Source organism: Plodia interpunctella, chromosome 16 (genome assembly GCF_027563975.2).
Source record: "Plodia interpunctella isolate USDA-ARS_2022_Savannah chromosome 16, ilPloInte3.2, whole genome shotgun sequence".
In the NCBI taxonomy this organism is placed as follows: domain Eukaryota; kingdom Metazoa; phylum Arthropoda; class Insecta; order Lepidoptera; family Pyralidae; genus Plodia; species Plodia interpunctella.
Genome location: NC_071309.1, coordinates 7,549,768 through 7,572,066, shown reverse-complemented (window position 1 = coordinate 7,572,066; position 22,299 = coordinate 7,549,768). Strand labels below are relative to the sequence as shown.

General features: G+C 37.1%; 3 protein-coding genes across 11 annotated transcripts in view; all 3 read left to right on the top strand.

Annotated features, from left to right (window-relative positions):
• The window catches only part of bru3 (bruno 3), a 616,612-nt gene that overhangs the window by 394,908 nt on the left and 199,405 nt on the right, over positions 1-22,299 (top strand). The window lies entirely within an intron of this gene.
• Positions 6,153-20,696, top strand: LOC128676780 (uncharacterized). The gene is made up of 2 exons (XM_053757103.2): positions 6,153-6,791; positions 18,606-20,696. Exons 1-2 carry the CDS (start codon positions 6,760-6,762, stop codon positions 20,470-20,472), a joined length of 1,899 nt encoding a protein of 632 aa, XP_053613078.1. The 5' UTR covers positions 6,153-6,759; the 3' UTR covers positions 20,473-20,696.
• LOC128676782 (uncharacterized) lies at positions 13,044-14,079 on the top strand. Its single transcript, XM_053757115.2, has one exon. The coding sequence runs from the start codon at positions 13,060-13,062 to the stop codon at positions 14,077-14,079; it is 1,020 nt and encodes a 339-aa protein (XP_053613090.1). The 5' UTR covers positions 13,044-13,059.

The window sequence follows — 22,299 nt, the reverse complement described above, 5'->3', positions numbered from 1 at the left end:
CGGTACAACAATTTGGTGTACCACAGGCCTTTACTATTTGAACATTTCGAATGAATTAGAATTTTAAAGAATGTTGCGAATACATTTACAAACGTGTTGACTCATCGTGTTACTGGCAGTATGTAAATACCTAGTCTTTTTATTACAATTTAAAAATAAAAAGTTTGAAATATGAACGCTATATTGTCAAAACTATAAATCCGACGACGGAAGTCGATCGTCAAAAACGTGAGAACAAGCTATACAGCCGTCATGAAAACCAGTGACCTATTTCTTAGCCACTAAAGCCATCAACAGACTCGCATTACAAATTTACAGAAGCACATATAAAACATTTTTACGGCAGTAATGAAAAGAGGGAAGATTTAACGGCTTTCAGGCGGTTTCTCATCTCGCACGCAGTTATAGGCTGATAATTTTAATTTACTAGAAAACTTGGCGCGTTTGCGGGTGTAACGTCGCCGTCATGTGTAACACATGACGGCGACGTTACATTATTTTGTACACATTAGTTGGAACTATACAAGTAGTCCCCAAGTACTTCTATCTTCAGATAGACGATTTGTAGATAAAAAAGCGGCCAAGTTCGAGTGCGGCGAGTTCCGTAGCAACAAGTAACATAACATAAATTCCGGTTTACGATTTATAACGTCTAAAAAAACTACTTACTAGATCTCGTTCAGACCAATTTTAGATGGAAGTTTACATAGTAATGTACATCAAATATTTTTTGAATTTTATCATTCTCTTATTTTAGAGATACACACACACACACATTTTACCACTTTGGAAGTGACTCTCGAGTTAACTATTCAGTTTAGAAAAAAAAATTAGAAACCTCAATATAATTTTTGAAGACCTATCCATATATACCACACGTATGGGTTTGATAAAAATAAATGAGTTTCAGTTCACAGATTTAGGACACCCAAAATGTATTGGTTTTTTTTTCTCTATTTTTGTGTAAAATTTTAATGCGGTTCACAGAATACATCTACTTACCGGGTTCCAACAGTATAGTTATTACAATTTCGGAAAAAAGTGGCTGTGACATATGGACAGACGGACGGACAGACAGACATGACGAATCGATAAAGGTTCCGTTTTTACTATGAACTCTAGAAAGGAACACTCAATTATAATATTATATTTTCCTGATTTTGATACAGGTGAAAACTTTCTTGGTCAATGATATTTATTATTTGTCTCCCAAACTAAGGACAAACTGCAATGGTTTTCCCGTAGCTAGTGTCTCTGGCTCTATCATCTTCGGAAGTTCCCGGCTTTGTGGCTGTGACTCCGCGAAACCAGAAATCAGAGTAAAAATAATGATACCTTAAGTTTTAAATATTCGGCTGTGAATTTACTACCGGCCACCAGCTTAACGTCAGTCTTCCTTGAGAATGCTTTTGTTACATTGAATGTTGCTTATAAGCTGCCACGGTTATATGTCCTTTGGTCGAGAATGTCTGAAACCTGGACACTAATGAAAGCCCACCGCGTTCGCATTGACACTTTTGAAATGTGGTGCTGGAGGAAGATGCTGCAGATATCATGGACTGCCTTTCGCACAAACAAATCTTGATGAACTCAACAACACAACCAGGCTTTCTACCACCTGCCTGCGGAAGATACTGGAGTTTTACGGCCACATCGCTCGGAAAGACTGACATAATCTGAAGCAACTAATGGTCACTGGCAAAGTTGACGGCAAACGGATGTGAGGCTGGAGCCCTATTAGATGGTCTGACCAAATAAGCGCTGTGCTGGATACCAAGAAACATGCAGCTCTTTACAAAGGGCCGGAACATATGGAGACGACCCTCAGCATTGAGGAAAACGCCACGAGGAGGAGTCACGAATGTGGAGTGATCCTTTTCTAAGGCGGAACCACATGTCGCTTTAATATTAGCATCACAAAAAAAATACTAAGAAAAGTTTGCCCAATGACAATGTAGAACTTAAAAAAAAGAAACACAGTATGACACTATTATTCACTGCACTTTTAACACAAACTATTTATTTTTACTTGAATTCCCTCAATGTGAGTATATAAAATCACTTTTTATGTATTTATGTCAGTATTTGTTCTTGACAAACATGCCGGTCCAAAATAAACGTTTGTGTTGAGTGCGGTCGCTGTGTTTAATCAAAGTCTGGCTGGGAGACATACTACAGGTACAAAACGACCAAGCCAACAAGGCATTTGCAGGTCGTCTAGTTGCCTTGGACATATAGTTATAAAGCTATAGAAATCAGTACAATTCGACCAACCCAATTAGATGAAAGCGTTCGTCTTGTTCGCTTAGTCGTGTCGTATGGCATGGTATGTAGGGACCTTTGGCTAATTAGTGATTAAGTGGTCTATTCTATTTATATTATACAAGCAGCTCATATCGGCTTCGCATGGGTACAACATAATAAATATAGTACAACTAAACCTACCTCAGGAATCACAGACATACAGACTGACAGATGCAGCAAAGGACTTTGTTTTATAATATGTAACAATTAGATATTTGTACAAGAAGAAAGCCGGTTCAAATGAACTAACAGTTAGGAATTCATTCACTGAAATCACAAAAAACACATATTATATAAATAAAAAAAAAACTAAGTAATGTAATTAAGAGATTGTTTTAAATTAATTCTGATATATGTATATAGCAAAATGCAGACAGAAAATAGCTTATTGTAATCAGTGTCCCTATTTTTAAATACACAATAATAATTTATAATTCAACGCACCGATACCCTAAAATGTTTACACCGAAAATTATTTGAGCAGAGGTGTATTTAAAAAGGCTTTATTCGCCCCGGGCAACGGAAATAAAAAAGTCGTCAGCAGCAACTCGGATGTCGACTAATAAAGGGAGAATCGGGCTGTGCCAGCTCAAAAAGAACATTTTTATTATTATGTAGCTAATGTCTCGACTACGTCACAAAAAAATGATTTCTCCGCACTCCAGTTATTGTTTTTGTCGTGATATAGCCTTAAAAGGCCGCGCGCTTTTATTTTCAAAGGTGGCTATTATTTTTTATTTTTGTGAAGTAATGTTTTAATTGGTGTGAAGAGAAAGCAAAGCCGTGTGCTTTACCATCTATGGGTATGCAAAAATCAATACTATGGTGGTAATTGTTAGTTTGATTTTCTTATTACTTTAAGTTTTACAAGTTGTTCAGGTTGTGGGTTGGACTTTATGGTGCTGGGTTAGATTCGTCACTCGAAATTAAAATTGCTGGCTTTGAAACGATGCGTTTAATGGGGCACACACAGAAAGAAGCGCAGATACATGACAATGTTGCGAGTAGTAAATATTAATAAAAACTAAAATTAATGTTGCTAGTTGCAAAACAAGATTTTATTTAGTTTCACCTGTTCCATTGTATGTTCGTAATCAAATCTCGCAAGTTAGATTTCTCCTACTTCCAGTTGACCTACAGAGTTCAAATTTCCCACGTCGCTTCAGTTTCCATGACAATGCATTATTATGATAAGTATGACCTAATGTGCAGCCCGGATCGGCTCCAATACAGGGTTTCAACCGTTTACAGCATGGACATGGGTTTATTGTCAGGCGTTAAAAGCCATAAGATCTCCCTGAAGACAATAAAAGTTTAAGGTAAAAATTACATTTTTATAAAAAAAACTTGTTACAACTAGCTTTTGTAACAAATCTTCGAAATTAGACGCCAAAAATATGGCATTAACATTGATAATTGGAATAACCCAAGAAAATATCTCTAAATATGACATTGAACAACATTTGATCTTTCACTCAAAGACTTAATTAAGGTTTCAAAATAGACTGAGACGACAGAACCACTTTTGTGAGGCTTCCTTTTTAAATTGAACGAACTCGCAAGTTTTTGATGTTAAGGAAACGAAAATCGTTGAAATCTTCGAGATAGCAGGAAATTGCGTCGCCGCCGCTTTATATCTGTACCTATTTTTGTACACGTGTGGTAAACAGAATTTGTTATAAATTGTGTTTGTAAAGTTAACTGTAAGAAAAAGATTTACCTACACGAACTATCACGAAAGGTACAAAGACAAAGGCGGACTTATCTCTTGTAGGAATCCGAGTTTGTTAGTAAAATATATACAAAAACATAGGACAGACAAACAAACTTTCGCATTTATAATACTATAGTATGGATAAGGTGTAAGCAGAGACAAGCGTAACACGAAGGCCGCATTTAGTTGTATGGCTGACTTATTAGTGGAATTGGGAATTAATAATGATTAATAGCTAGTCTATGGCGTATGAGAGCAAAGTTCATTTTAGTCCATTCCTTTGATTGACTCTTACGATCACCGCGAGAGGTCGAAAGCAGCTGGCACATTCTGTGAGTTGAGTAGGTATTGATTTAGGTCTGTGCAGTTCAGTGTTTTAAAAACCAGTTCGAACTGCCCGTCTGCTCGGTGCTCGCGATGTCACGACTTCATTTCCTTTCAGTGATGGATGACGAGTGTCTCCAATGAGATTTATAATAGCATGTCAGTCTCCTCGACTATGATGTGTGGTAGTTGATGTAACTTCCTAAGTTTAACCTTTCTAGGTTTTATTATATTTTAGTGGTCAATGGTAGATGGATATAACGATTATTTATACAAGCACATATATACAAATTTAACACAGTAGCTGATTGTTTATTTGTAATTTGTTTTATAATTGAAAACATAACTATGATGGATTTATAAGAAATAAAAGGGTACCATGCCAGGAAACGATTATCAGGTCAGGCCGAAATAAAAATGGTAAGGACCTACTTTTTTTTTCAGTTCATTTCAATTGTTAGCAAAATTTTTTTCATACCGTGAACATCCTTAAAATTTGTTTTTATTAATCCAGTACATACCAGTAAATGAAAAACACAAAAATGTATATTAGTAGCGACATCTTATCGACAAATTATCCTAACAGTCTTCATCGCGTACAAAACTCGATGCTAATGTAATTGCATCGAAGCCCTAACCCAGCGTTACACATGCGACAAGGCAGCGCGATACGCGATATAAATGTATAAATTTTTGAAGTGAAAAATTTTTGTAATGGGTAAAAAATGTTAAACTCGCGTCAGATCGAAAATTTGTAAGACGTCAAAACTTCACAACATTAATATTCAGGTTTTCACTTCTGCCGGCACTCCGTTTTTTTTTTCTTTTTAATCTCAATGTTTTCTCGGTTTCTCCTTTATCTATTAGCGTCTAAAGCTTTCTGACTGTTTCTTCTCCATTTCACAGGATATACAACTATTTTAATTATCAGACTATGGGCACGCATGTTCTGTAGATTCGCTAAGATAAGACGGAAAAGGCATGGCATAATATTATAAGTTTTATTCACGCAAGATGTACCCCTACGCAGATTTCTTGAGTTTATCTGTTATGTGACGGACATGACGCGACAATATCAATCATTTGTTTTTGGTGATTTCGTGTGGCTTCGGCTGTCGCTTTAAACCTATGTGTCGCGCGTCGCACCGCGTAATGCTGCGCGTCGCCGCTCAATAAGGACTTCAAGTAAGGGTATAGCAATAATGCTTTCGGTTTCCGGAAGAAAATTTCAGTAAAAGGTTACAGAAGCGCCACTATTACTTATGCAGCGACCTGGGCCCCTCAAAATGGGCCCCGGGGACCGTTCACATGATTTCGTTGTGCCACTTGGCCCGTATAACTTCATTGTGCCATGAGCACAAGTTTTGTCAATTATTCTAAATTGTTTTGGAATTATACATGTTTTATGTTAGATGCATAGGTCTACGTAATTAGATAGATTAAAAAAATACTGAATATCTTTAGAAGATCTGAATATTAATTTAGGTAATGGATTAAAATGCCTAGAGGCTGTGCGAAGATCTGAGCTGTTCTATAATCTAAATAGTTTTGTCTTTTATCTTCCCGTGTTTTGTGCGTTTGTGTTCGTGGCTATGACGCATGTCATCATTCAAAGCAGATAATAAATAATAATAAATAAACCTAATTAGGTCAAATCACACAGATTGAGCTAGCCCTAAAGTAAGTTCGAGACTTGTGTTGATACTAACTCAACGATACTATATTTTATAATAAATACGTATATAGATAAAAATCCAAGACCCGTTCCAATAAGAAAAAAACCTTTTTCACCCGAGCGGGGATCTGTTATACTATACATATGCACCCTTTAGTGCTTACATCACTCACAGACTGCTGCATCAGCAGATTCGGTTGCGACGTTAGTCGCTAGTCCATTCCTTTCAGTCAGTCGAAATCGAGCTCCTTTCCATGCTAGACGGTTGCCTCAAATCAATTAATTCTTTTTTTAAAAACCTATTTCCTCAACGCCGTATAACATTTGGTGGCAACGGTAAAGGGATTTAGAAAAATAAAATCCCCGGTTCGCCTCTTTCACGTAAAATTCAAGTATATAAATTCACGCGTGTGTGTGTTTGTGTTCAACTTCGAGTTCTGCTTCGGCCCTCATAGTCGTCGTCTTCAAGAAAGCAGTCCACCTGGGGCCCATTGTTGGGCATCGCCGATATTCAACGTGCTCCAACCGGCCTCAAACCACCTGCCAGGTTACCCACTGTCACGCGATATTGACGCTGTGACCGGTATACCATTGAAGCGACAACTAGTAATTCATTATCACATACACGGTATCCTCATCACTGTATCCAGATCTAAGCGCACCTCCTATCGACATCGAGATTTCACCGTATCGACGACGTCACGCCGTGCCTGTATTTTGTTGTGTCTACGCGACCAGCGACATGCTCGCCCTTATCACGTTTCCTGCATTCCTGTGAGTGACTTTTTATTCATACTTATTCTATTGGTCATTGCTACTCTGTACTCGTGTTTTTTTTTAACAAACGAATTCTTGTCATAATTGTATAATTTTATTATTGTAGGATCTTGTCTGAGTATATATTTATAAATAATTATAACTCGGTTTTTGACAAAGATTATTTTATTTAAGGGCTGGTAAATTACGAGCAATACATTTCAAAATCCAACAGCCAAGAATCGTCCATGACAGCATTTGTTTTTTAAAGAAAAGAAACATCGCGCAGGCGCGAGCTCGTCGTCACAGCGCATGCGCGTAGACAGCACTCCCCGGGTTGAAGATCATCTGAATGAAGGTCTCAAGGACCTGATAAGCATATGAAGCTTCAAAGTTACATCAGGTCATCATCTAGAGGAAGAGCACATAGGTTATTCCAGCCTCTTCTTATAGTCCCTTTCATGGTTTTTACTTCGGCAACACGGTTAATACCATCCGCTCCAGGATAGACTTGAATGACACGACCGAGAGACCAGAGCAGAGGCGGCGTTGACTTGTCTTTGATCAAAACAAGTGAGTTCATCTCGATATCATTCTTAGTTTGTTTCCATTTTGTCTTCTGTTGAAGAGTGCAGATATATTCATTGGTAAATCTATTCCAAAAATGTTGTTTTATAGCTTCGACTCGCTTATGACGCTGCAGCAATGTGATATTCACGTTGTCGGCGATTTGTGGATATGGCACGGAAGTCAGAGTTCGTCCAATCAAAAAATGTGAAGGAGTCAGGACAGAAAAGTCATTAGTTTCTGAGGAAAGAGGGATTAAAGGCCGCGAGTTTAATATCGCTTCGACTTGAGTGAGACAAGTTGACATTTCTTCATAGGTTAAATGAGTTAAATTCAGTATTCGACGTAAATGATGCTTCGTCGATCGGACAGCAGCTTCAGCCATCCCATTGAAATGAGGGGAATATGCAGGTGTAAAAAAGAAAGTAATACCTTCATCGGCTAAATCCTCAGTAAGGTTACGTTGAGAAAGAAAACTTTCTAGTTCATTGCATGCGCCTACGAAATTGGTCCCATTATCTGAGGTTATCGTTTTGGGTTTGCCGCGACGACTAATAAAACGGCGCAAAGCAGCTAAATAAGAATCTTTAGTCAGGTCCGTGACGAGCTCCAAGTGAACTGCCTTCACTGCTAAGCATACAAAAATACACAGGTATGATTTAATTAACTTGCAACCACGACCTTTTCGATCGGCTATCAAAATTGGCCCGGCATAGTCAACTGCACAGTGAAGAAAAGGAAATTCTAATTTGGTTCTAGACACAGGTAATTGGCCCATGATGGGCTGTAAAGTTTGACTTTTGTGCCTAAAACATGTGACGCATTTTTTAACGATAAACCTAGCCAGATTCCTACCACCTAGAGCCCAGTATGACTGCCTTATGTCCGAAAGTAAAAGTTGCGGACCTGCATGTAAGAGCTTTAAATGTTGTCTACGAAAGATTAATTTAGTTAAATAATGTTTACAGCATACAAGAATCGGATGCTTTTGGTCATATGAGTAAGGAGATTTGTCAAGCCTTCCTCCTACTCTAATTAAATTGTCTGAATGAATAAACGGGGTCAAAGACAATAGTCTATTTTTAGATGGTAACTTGCCGTTATTTTTTAAGATTTTATATTCTTCAGGAAACATTTCAACCTGACCCTGCCTAAGAATAATAAATAAAGATTCACGTATTTCATCTGAAGTTAAACACTCTTTGCATTTGTTATTTTTATTTTTACAATTTTTTATAAACCGCTGTATGTAAGCGAGAGTATGAATAAGACGAGTGAGATTTGAATGTTTGTGTATAAGTGAAGACACAATATTCGTATTCTCTATATCAGAATTGGACTCCTGACTTAGATGACAGACTACGTCTGGTAGATCTCGTGTCTCACTTGAGTTAGGTATTTTTGGCCATAACTCCTCATTACAGGTTAAAAACTGGGGGCCAAACCACCACAGTGACAAATTGCTGACAAGATCAGCCTTCACCCCGCGAGAAACGAGATCCGCGGGATTATCGAGGGAAGGCACGTAGCTCCAGGTGCAGTTTACACTATTTTCATTAATTTCGTTCACGCGATTGCGAACAAAAGGTTTTAAACGATGTACAGGGGTTTTTAGCCACCCTAATACGATGGTGGAATCACACCAGTATCTGCAACTAACCTCTAACGTTATAGAATTCCTAACTTTAGCGCATAACCTTGATGCTAAGAGAGCTGCACAAAGCTCAAGGCGTGGCATCGTTGTTGGTTTCATTGGTGCTACTTTATTTTTGGATGCAATCAAGTTAACATATACAACACCATCTTTAGTTATAGAACGAGCGTAAATACACGACCCGTAAGCACGCTCAGAGGCGTCAGAAAAAATGTGTAATTCTACCTTACAGAAATCATCTTGCAGTACCCATCTAGGAATTTTAATATTATTTAAAAAAGTTAACTGTCTTGAGAATGAAGTCCATTGTCCTTTTATATTTTCTGGTACTTCATCATCCCAACCTAACTTTAATGACCATATTTGTTGCAATATTATTTTTGCTTCTACCACTGCTAGGCCCACGAGCCCTAGGGGATCAAAAATTTGACTTATTACTGAAAGAATATTTCTTTTAGTGATTTTATATTTATTTTCAATATTTATTGAAAACGACAACGTATCACACTTAGGGCTCCAAATTAAACCTAAGGTTTTTGATGGAGTATTAGAATATTCAGATATATCTAAAAAATTATTTGAACTTGTTTCCTCTGACAACAATTGGTTTAATATTTCTTGACTATTTGATTTAAATTTTCTTAAATTAAATTTTGCTGACGATAATACATTAATTACTGCCTTCGTCTGTTTTACGACGTCCTCTTCAGTAAACCCTCCACTGAGATAATCGTCAACGTAAAAATCCCTTTTTATAGAATTTTTTACAAGTACATCATCAACAGTTTCAGACAGAGAAGAAAGGCACTTGGTCGCTAAATACGGGGAGGATGCAACTCCGTATGTAACAGTATTTAAAGTATATGTCTTAAGAGGTTGGGACGGGTCTGATCTAAATATTATTTGTTGTAACGAGCGCTGAGAAGGGTTAACATCTATAGCCCTATACATTTTCTCAATATCACCCGAAATCACATATTTATGTTGACGAAACCTTATAAGTATAGACACAAGGTCGTCTTGGACAGTAGGCCCTATCATTTGGATGTCATTGAGAGACAGCCCTGTTGTAGTAACTGCAGAAGCGTCAAATACCGTACGTAGTTTAGTAGTGGTACTTGATTCCCTAATTACACCGTGATGCGGTAGGTAATAATTTACAATACTACTATCACGTAAAGACAATGTATTTTCAGTCATATGACCGAGTTCTTCGTATTCACGCAAGAACTCCAAGTATTTATTTTTAAAACCAGGATCTCTAGTGAACTTTCTTTCGAGAGAAAGGAAACGGATCTTAGCCATCACGTAAGAATCTCCTAATTCGTGAGGATCCTTTTTTAAGGGCATAGTCACAACGAAACGGCCTTCTTCATTACGGTAAGTATCTAACTTAAATTTATTTTCACAGGCACGTTCTTCAGTCGTAAATGCATATTTAGGCGAAATCGAATCTAATTCCCAAAATTGAGTTATACTATCATCTTGATTTATGAAATTACACTGGTATGATTTAGTTTTGGCACGTGCTACATAACCTGAAACTAACCAACCTAATTTTGTTTCGTATAACTTTGGCATATTTTTACCCAAATCAATAGAATTGTTGCACATGACGTTCCAGAATACCTCTGCACCTACCAGTATGTCTACAGCGGCGGGAATATTAAATGAAGGGTCAGCCAACTGTACACCTGAAGGTATGAGAATGCTATCTATGTTTACAAGTTTGGACGGACTGCCGTCCACGTGCCGTCGCTTTTGTAATTTCGGGCAAAATAAGACAATTTATATCGGTTTTATAATCACTATGTAAGGACTCAATAGTAAGCTGACACGAGTATGTAGTTTTACACGTTTGATTACAGATACCTGATACCGTGGAGCGTACACCTCGCCTCGACAATCCCAGCTTACCGCATAACTCGCTGGTGACAAAATTTGCTGTACTCCCGTTATCTAAGAGGAGGCGAACAGTGTGTGCGTCGCCCTTGTTATTTCGCACCCGCACGAGTGCTGTTGATAAAAGTACATGCGGAGAAGTATTATATGTAGTGTTAGCCGACAGAACGATAGAGTCTGTCAATTTGTCAGAACCTGACTGAGCAATGTCCGTTGTCAACGCGACAGTCTCTTGCATAGGCATAGATGAAGTTGAAGTTTCATCATGCTTGTGTAAATGTAATAATGTACTATGTTTGTACCTACAATAACGGCAGTGTGAAAGTCTGCATTTTACATGAGAATGGCCTGGGCGTAAACAATTTAAACAAACCTTCAAATCTCTTGCCTTTGAAATACGGTGTTCTATGGACAACTCCCTAAACTTATCACAATGATATAATAAATGACCAGATTTACACATAGGACATAAGTTCTCTTTGCGTGTATTAACTTTATCTGAACCACTGGATACATTTAGGAAAGATTTGTTTTTCGACGTGTCAGGGCATTGACCTTTGTGCATTTTATTATTTTCCTCCAAGGATTCTAGCAGGTCTGCCCTGTTTCGTACAAATGTACAAAATATTTCGAGTGTAGGCGGTTCAGACAAGGTATTCCTGTATTCCTCCCATTTCCTAAGAGTGGTGGAATCTAGTTTCGTAACCATCATGTGAACTATAAGAGTATCCCAGTGCTGGGTAGGTTGCTTCAAAATAGTGAGAGCCCTAATATTTTTATTAGTAACATCAATCAAATAACGCAGTGACTTGCTCGACTCTTTCGTTATTGATCCTATATTAAATAATGCTTGTACATGGTTATTCACCAATAGCCTAGAATTATCATAGCGCGCACACAATAACTCCCAAGCGGTTATATAATTCTCACTTGTGAAGTCAATATTTCGTATAATTATAGCGGCGCTTCCTACTAAAGAAGCTCGCAAATAATGAAATTTACTAATATCATCCAAATCTTTATTAGTGTGTATTAAAGAACTAAACGTATCTCTAAATTCGAGCCAATTCTGATAAGCACCATCAAATTTAGGAATATTAATTTTCGGCAATTGAAACCTCGTGTTATGGTTGCAAGTCCCACCTGTTTTGGCGTCGCCGAAGCTCGACACGGAACCTGACCCGCCTCGACGCACTCCAGCGCCGGCTGTGTCGAGCAAGGTGCGGGCGGCCGCGGTCAGTTGGTAGTACTGAGCCTCAAACTTCTCTCGAGCTGCGTACTGCTCCTCAGGGGATTCAGAGAGCGATTCGATCTCAGTCTGCAAATCATCGAATTCCTGGATAATGCTTTCGACACGCGTAAGGCGTAATCGAAGCTCATTGGCATGGACTTCGCTTAGCTCCTTATAGCCTTTAGCTGAATCAAAATATGTTGCGAAATGAGTTAGCTTAGCTTTTATGCTTCCTCTCTTTTTAATAAGTTTGGCAATATTCTCACTAGCTGTTTGCGCCATCATTAAATAAAAAAATAATTTATATTTAAAATAATTAAATTTTGTGAAGCAGAGCAAACAAAGCAAACTGCAAAACTGATAACATGCGATTATGTACCAGGTAATACAGCGCAAACAAAGAAATAGACGTTTTGAAATATGTGAGAGAAACAAGAAATTGAAAAGAAAAATGTGTTGGAATTAATGGAAAATGTAAAAAATTATTTGGGCAAATCGAAATGATGAATTGGAACGAACTCACAGGAGGTGCTCTCGTAGCCGGTGGAATATCACGCCTTTTATTTTCAGAATCTTTTTTGATCTGCCGCCATTGCCATCAAACGCCGTCGCGTAGATATCCATAAATTTTCATTGATCGTCCATTCGATTGCCTTGCTCGCTTTTCCGTGAAGGACCAAACTGTAGGATCTTGTCTGAGTATATATTTATAAATAATTATAACTCGGTTTTTGACAAAGATTATTTTATTTAAGGGCTGGTAAATTACGAGCAATACATTTCAAACTCCAACAGCCAAGAATCGTCCATGACAGCATTTGTTTTTTAAAGAAAAGAAACATCGCGCAGGCGCGAGCTCGTCGTCACAGCGCATGCGCGTAGACAATTATTATTATTTTTCTTTTATATTCACATTTTGTTACTCATTTAAAATGGCCGAAGGTCGTTCAACCAGCCCGAAACCCGAAATCTCTGTCACAGACACAGAGGAAGATACCCAGGGCCAATTACATCCAGGCCCCTCCACTAGATCTAGTAAAAAGAAAGCGGCTGTAATTCCCAAATCCGAAATTGAATTATCCACTTTGCTTAAATTTATAAAGCCATTTGATGGTTGTAGAGAAAAGTTAAATTCATTTTTAGTAAATTGTAATAATGCTTATGAAATAGCCTCGGACACACAAAAAGATATTCTCTTTAAATACATACTCTGTCAGTTACAAGGCAAAGCAGAGACCGCCTGTTCCATTAAAGAATTTACTAATTGGCATCAGCTTAAAGAGTTCCTCAAAACGCAGTTCAGCGAGAGGAAACATTACGCTCATCTCCTCACCGAATTACAGGAATGCAAACAACAAGTCACTGAAACTGTCAGTCAGTATGCTTTAAGAATAGAGACTTGCTTATCTCATTTACTTACCGAAATTTCCATCTCACACGGCCATAAAAGTAGAGAAATGATTGGACGTAGTGCCGCGATGGAGGAATTAGCCCTCCATCATTTCCAAATGGGGCTAACGCCTCGAATATCTAATTTTGTTAGGAGTAAATCCGTTAAAACTTTAAACGAAGCAATTAATATCGCAATTTCTGAAGAAAGAATCCAACAATCTTTATCTAAACATTCAGCCCCGTCTAGCAATCAACAATCTCGTCAGTTTATACGTCGTAACCAAAATCCATCTTCATTCAAAAACAATCCTATTACTCCTCGTCCTAATAATAATAATTCCATCCTTGTCTGCCGATATTGCAAAAATCCAGGTCATACTATAGAACAATGCCGAAAAAGGGAATTTAATAATAATCGCTTCAAAAATCCTGATCAAAACTATACAAGGCAACCCCGTGTTCATTTCATCTCCGATGAAACTTCGGAAACTAACGATGATTTTCTTACCAATCCTGAGGACGGTTATGACACCGTAGACTCTAATCAAAAAAACGAGTAGACATCTCGTCCCAGTGTCGTGCGGGATTATATAATTTTAAAACCGGCACTATCAATTATAATTCATCTACTAAATCCTCTGCATCCACTGTATCTATGCAGCAACCTAAGGTTGATCTGCCCAAATCTACTAAATCCTCTGTATCCACTGTATCTATGCAGCAGCCCAAGGTTGATCTGCCCAAATCTACTAAATCCTCTGTATCCACTGTATCTATGCAGCAACCCAAGGTTGATCTGCCCAAATCTACTAAATCCTCTGTATCCACTGTATCTATGCAGCAGCCCAAGGTTGATCTGCCCAAATCTACTAAATCCTCTGTATCCACTGTATCTATGCAGCAACCCAAGGTTGATCTGCTTAAATCTACTAAATCCTCTGTATCCACTGTATCCATGCAACAACCCAAGGTTGATCTGCCTAAATCTACTAGATCCTCTGTATCCACTGTATCCATGCAACAACTCAAGGTTGATTTGCCCAAGCCTACTAGATCCTCTGTATCTACTGTATCCATGCAACAACCCAAGGTTGATCTGCTTAAATCTACTAAATCCTCTGTATCCACTGTATTCATGCAACAACTCAAGGTTGATTTGACCAAGCCTACTAGATCCTCTGTATCCACTGTATCCATGCAACAACCCAAGGTTGATCTGCCTAAATCTACTAGATCCTCTGTATCCACTGTATCCATGCAACAACTCAAGGTTGATTTGCCCAAGCCTACTAGATCCTCTGTATCCACTGTATCCATGCAACAACCCAAGGTTGATCTGCCTAAATCTACTAGATCCTCTGTATCCACTGTATCCATGCAACAACCCAAGGTTAATTTACCCAAGCCTACTAGATCCTCTGTATCCACCGCATCCATGCAACAATCCAAAGTTGACTTATCCAAATCTACTAAATCCTCTGAATCCGCTGCATCCGTACAACTTAAAACTACTAGTTCTCTAGATCCTTCAAAACCCAAAGTTTATAATATTTCAAATATTCCATCTAAAACCTTATTACCTCATGTTCTAATAAAGTCCTCTGTCTCTGATATCCCATTATCTCTGCTAGTAGACTCAGGATCATCTGTAAGTCTATTGAAACATTCTTGCATTATGAAACATCCCAAACTCACAAAAGACATAATTCAGTTAAAGGGTATAGACCCAACTGATAACCCTGTCTGCACTCAAGGTTACTTTTTGCTAAAACTGCAACTTCCTAAATTCGACATATCCCATAAATTCCATGTAACTGATATACCTGACTTACCCTACGATGGAATAATGGGCTCAGATTTCCTTAATGCACACAATTGTAACATAAATTATAATAACAATATCCTTTACATTAGAAACACATCCATTAGACTACACTTACATGAGCCTGCCTATATAATACCTCCTAGAACGGAAACTATTATCGAATGCTCTGTATCAAATCCTGAGGTAAAAGAAGGATTAGTCCTCGATCAGAAACTTTCTGAAACTTTACTAGTAGCTAATTGTATAGTCCATGTAAAAGAAAATAATAGAATAAATATATCCATTGCTAATACATCCGAAGAACCCGTAACTGTCGAATCCAACCTAAACTTAAAACTCGATCCCTTTAATCCCAAAGTCCTGTCAGGACATTCAAATGAATGCATAAATCATATAAATCTTACTACTAATAGTTTCAAAAGAACACAAGAAGTGTTAAAACAAGTCCGCACTTTTCATCTTAATAAAGAAGAAAAGGACAATCTTCTACAATTATGTTCCGACTTTTCTGATATATTTCATCTCCCAGGAGAGATCCTAACTCATACCAACGCTCTCAAGCACGAAATCAAAACAACTACCGACAATCCCATACACACAAAATCCTACAGATTCCCCGAAGTCCATAAAGCCGTAACTTCTTTTCCAATTCCAAATAATCCCAAGGACGTGAAATCATTTCTTGGCCTAGTTTCCTACTATCGTCGTTTCATCCCCGATTTCTTTAAAAAGGCAAAAGCTCTTACTAATCTTTTAAAGAAGGATGTACCCTTTAAGTGGGAAAATCAGCAACAACTTGCTTTTGACACACTCAAGGAAGAACTTACCTCTGCACCTCTCCTGATATACCCAGATTTTACCAAACCTTTTATTCTATCCTGTGACGCATCTAATCATGCCGTCGGCGCTGTACTCTCTCAAGGACCTGTGGGAAAGGACCAACCTATAGCTTTTGCCTCACGCACACTCAATAAGAGTGAATCCAACTACAGCACAACCGAAAAAGAGCTGTTAGCCATAATATATGGATGTAAGACATTCCGCCCTTATATATATGGGTATAAATTTATCATCGTCACAGACCACAGACCCTTGAAATGGCTATTTAATCATAAAGATCCAAGTAGTAAACTCCAAAGATGGAGATTAAAATTAGAGGAATATGACTACGACATAATATATCGCAAAGGTAAACTAAATTCAGCTGCTGATGCCCTCTCTCGATATCCTGTCAATCCTATCTATCCAAAAAATCATACCAACCTGAACCCTAATAATGATGAAATTCCTGACGATGACCTACAAAACCTTCTAATATCTCCTTCCAGCCTAGAAGCCGATCTAGCTGATCCTGAAATAAATAACGAATTACTAGATTATTTGAATGATATATTAGACAATGAATCTCCTGGAAAACAACCAGAACCACAACTTTCATCAAATCAAGAAAACCCCGAAATCTTACCATCTTCTGTCCAGTCTGCACCTGAAAGTCCTCCTCTAGTACCTGAAAACTTACTTTCTGATCGAACTGCACCTGAAACTCCACCTTTAATACCCGAAGATTCACCTTCTTCTAACCAGACTACACCTGAAACTTCATCTATACAGTTCGGATCAGATGAAACCTATAATACTTTCCTAAAAGCATCCAAAAATGTACACGACACTCTTATTATAGAACATAATGAAAATCTACTTAAAACCACACAAAACCTTATTATTATACCTACCTCCATAGACTTGGATGAGTCTATGCCTTACATTCAGGAAATCATTAATAGTTGTTCAGAACCCGATCGGAGTAATTTCTTAAAACATGAAAGGTCATTATTTACCTCTCTACCTCTCACTATTAGAAATAAGACTTACCTTTTCTCATTCACAAAAGTTCACCATTTTGACGACTTGTCCTACCCGGATATATTTAAATCCATAAAATATGTGCGGGACGAGATTATAATGACATACCCTACTATAAACGAAGTTAGCATAGCAGATTTTAGGAATCCCTTCGATAGACACTCCTTCGTAAAAATCTATAATATTCTCAGCTATCTTTTTGACGGAACCAATATTAAAATCCATATATATCATAATGATATCATATATCCTTCTTTAAATGAAATTCCTAAAATTTTAAAAGAGAACCATGACATCCCTATCGCCGGACACTTAGGATCTTCTAGAATGCTAAACCGTATAAATGATAGATATTATTGGAAAAACATGCGAAGTGACATAGAAAACTACGTAAAAAACTGTACATCCTGTCAAATAAACAAAGCCTTACGCAAAACAAACAGAGCTCCCATGATAATAACTTCCACTTCTACGTCACCATTCGAAAGATTGTCCATTGATATTGTAGGTCCTTTACCTGAATCCGGAACAGCCAAACTTAAATTCATTCTAACTATGCAAGACGATCTTACGAAATTCTCGCTAGCATATCCTCTTCGTAGTACTACTGCAGAAGAATCCTGCGAATGCCTGCTCCATTTTATTTCATTATTCGGAATTCCTAAACATATACTCACTGACCAAGGCACCAACTTCACCGCAGACTTATTCAAGAAAACCTGCGAATTTCTAAAAATAAAACAGTTGTGGTCCAGCCCTTATCATCCCCAAACACAAGGCGCCTTGGAAAGGTCACATTCTACTCTCAAAGAGTATCTAAAGTCATATGCCAATGAAAATCAAGACAACTGGCCCCGTTATGTCTACACAGCCATGTTAGCATATAATACCGCCGTACACTCTACCACACACTATTCACCTTACGAACTATTATTCGGGCACAAACCTCTCATTCCAGACTCCGTTTATGGTGACGCCTCTAGTGTTACTTACCCCGAATACGTAAAAATGTTGCAACATCGCCTAAGGCATTCTCGAAATAAAGCCTTAGCGCTCATACAAAAATCTAAAATTAGTTCTAAGACTTATTATGACAATCGTACTCGCCCAATAGAATACAAGGTTGGCGACTATGTATTACTTAAAAATCATCTTAGATTACGTAAAGCCTTATCACCTCTCTGGAAAGGCCCATATAAAATCGTCAAAGTCCATGGTAACCACACTTTATCATTGTTAATAAATAAAAGGCATGTAAAACATCACTTTGATGAGGTGAAATCTGTGGAAACTCACGAAGTTTAAATTACGTTTAGGTATAAGTTTATATTTTAGTTACTAATATAGATAGGTACTAGGTCATACAGGTAAAACTAAGTAAAGTCTCTTTCCTTACAGCATACTGGCCCAAGGTCATCCGGAATTTATTCATCAAATCAACGTGAGCTCCGGAATTTACTTTGACCCTATCGGTGAACTTAAAATCCGTATGAGTCATTTAGACGTGGTCACCCCACTCGATATCTCGCACATTGAACCCCACTTGCAAAATATAAACTCAGTATTAGGTACAACACGCTACTTATGTAACCAAATTAGATTAGAAAAATCATATAATTTACAATGTAATAACCTGTTAGAACCCTTAACAATAAGATATCATGACATTGTCTCTGAATATTCCACTATTTCGCACTTAGTAAATAGAAGATCTAGAAGAGGAGCCTGGATAGGTGCCGTTGGTTCTCTCTCCAAAATCGTGTTTGGGACCCTTGATGAAAATGACGCCATAAAATATGACAATGCCATTCGAAATGTTCAAGATAACGAAAAAAGACTGAGCTCATTAATAAAAGATAATATCCTAATAACATCTGAAGTTTTGACAAATTTTAATAAAACATTACAAAGTATACAACTTAATGAGGTCAGCCTTAATCTAGTTATCGATAATTTCTCTTCAACATTAGAAAATATTACTTTAATTTCAAACGAATTAGTTGTAAAGACGAATATAGATTTTATACTCAATAGTTTAGAAGCATCTATACTCACCTTATCATTCCACCTCGAAGACATAACAAACGCTATTATTTTTAGTAGTCAAAACATCCTGCACCCGGCCGTATTACCGCCCACGCACTTATACCAAGAAATTGTCAATAATTACAGATACTTACCTGTAGACCTTAAGTTACCTGTAAGCTTAACATTAAGTAACATACATATTATTACAAATGTATCCAGTGTAGTGTGTTATAGTATAGGCAACAAGATTATTTTTGTTCTGAAAATACCTCTAGTGTCCCCTAAAGATTATAGTTTGTATCATAACATAGCATTGCCAACTCCTCATATTAAAGATAAACCTAATACTTTTAGTTTCATAAGACCTAGTAGTAAATATATAGCAATGACCATAGACAAATCCGAATATTGTAACCTTGATTCGTTAAAGGAATGCATAACGATAAGCCCGCGCGAGTACATCTGTGACGTTATGACAGTGTTCCCGTCCAGTGTTAACCCCTGTTGTGAAAGTGAGTTATTGTCCAATACAATAAGTGTTCTCCCCGTGCAGTGTAAAACAGACTTCTTTTATGGATACGTAGATTTATGGCAACCACTCGATAATAATAATTGGCTATATGTACAATCTAAAAACAGTAAACTTTACATTGAATGTCCTAAAGAAAAACTTGTTGATATTAACATTATCGGAACAGGAATTTTAACTATTCCTAATAACTGTATGGCCCACTGTAAAAGTACAAAATTGATACCTAAATTTGATAATGTAAAAATAAATGTTAATATTGTTCACTCTAACTTCAACTTAATTAATGATTCTTGTTGCACTTTAGATAAGTTTAATAAAATAATAAGTAATGAGCCTCCCCTTAAGTTGCATAATATAAATCTAGATTCATTCACATTAGAAACAAAATCTAAACTAAATTCCATTGCTAAAGAAACAGATAAAATTCTAAATGAACATCAAATTATTAAATACGAGACTCATTACTCAATTATTACTATAGTTATAATTTGTGTAATCTTAATCTTTTGTATAACCAAACTTATTATGTATATTAAATCGCGCAACTGTCTATCCCGTCGCCTTCCCGATACTATTCCTCCAATCCCTGCAGTTTCTCCAACTGATCAGATTCCAATTGCAGAGAATATTACTCCCGCTAAATTCAGTAAACCTTGTTCCGTTAAGGAAAATATACCATCTCCCAGTATAAGAATTAATGTTTAACCCTAAGTGGTTTTCCTCTTTACAATTCTTCCTAAACATAGTTTCAACCCTATGTTTAGTCTACCCCAAGGAGGTGTTATACTATACATATGCACCCTTTAGTGCTTACATCACTCACAGACTGCTGCATCAGCAGATTCGGTTGCGACGTTAGTCGCTAGTCCATTCCTTTCAGTCAGTCGAAATCGAGCTCCTTTCCATGCTAGACGGTTGCCTCAAATCAATTAATTCTTTTTTTAAAAACCTATTTCCTCAACGCCGTATAACAGATCGAACACAGGACCTCTCGGTTCAGAGGCAAGCACTTTACCACTGCGCCACCGAGGTCGTCAAACTTTACTTTTTGTAATGTCAAAAACCTAAATGTATATAGAGCTAGAATTATGGTGACTTCGCATGTCGCCAAAATTTCGGAGTCAAAAAATATTCCAAATATATTTTATTATTTCAAAACAAAAAAGAACATTGTACATTGCGTACTGATAAATTAAAGTGACATTTAATTATCGTCTTTGCTTATTTTAAATAACTATGATTTTTTTTTACTTAGTCAAGTATCCAATTATATTAATAGAAAGTAAGTTTGTAATAGAATATCTTTAAAATTTTGATTTATCAGTATCGGTATCATCGATTGTGACTTGTCTATTAGATAAATTGTCTATGGTCACGAGACTCGAAGTGTCTCAGTGCGTAAATAGTGACTGTTGCGCTTCTCACCCCCCTTCACCTTCCTTCTCTTCTCCTCCCCCTAGTACTTAATTAATTAAAATGTAAACCACTGGCTTAGATTATTTCAGCTCTTGTGAAGGAACGATCGATAATTTCGATTTTGATAATCAACTTTCGAGATGAAGAACCAATTTTAGTTGTGATGTCAACTAAAAGTCTTGCCAAAGCGGGTTAACAACAAACAAACAAACGTAAAAAATACAGGCGTGTCTTCAAATTCTAACGTTTATTATAACAACTAATACATACTTTTCTTTACTAAAGAACAGCAACTACTAACTGGCTATTTTATATTTAGATGTGCTTTAGCATATCGCATTATATAACTATAAAGTAAGCGCATCTTCGCTATCAGTACATACACAGTATAAAACAAATTCGCTTCCCGCTGTCTGTCTTTCCCTATGCATGCTTAGATCTTTAAAACTTACGCAACTCCCTCTCTCATTCGTATTACAACAATCCGCAAATTTTCTGCAACGAAATATCCACAAACAAAGTCGTATTCACTTTTCCCAGAAACGTAATCTTCATAATGCCAGCGAAAAAATAAATATTGTGCTTTTTTAAATTCTGTCGAGTTTAGCGACAAAGAAACGAAAATGTTTGAACTCCCCGCAGCATACTCTAAACGCTCAGAAATCAAAGCATAATGATCCACGTCCTACATTTGCATTAGAAATGCGCAGTTCTTGGTGCGAAGAAAAAAACAGCCAAGCAGCGAGTCGGTTGGCGCACGTAAGGTTCCGTAGAATCTCTACGTTCCAAATTGAAATTAAACCTACGTGAAAAGGTGAACTGACATTGGGGATCATATTTCTGCAGTCGAATCTCCTCTGAAAACATTAAAGTAAAGAAGAATATTGTGAGCTACAGATGTTGTCTGTAACTGTCTCTATATAGTGGTCGAAGTTATGTATGTGTGTATGTGTAAGTCATGGAAGTTTTTCTATTTTCTGTTTCAAATAAAAATACCTACGTTCCTTTCAACTTAAATTTTGCAACGAAGTTAATTAAGTAAATTGAAAATAAAATTATCCAATTACTTACACATTATTTAATAACAGAGTTTAACGTATAGTAATTTGCAATGAC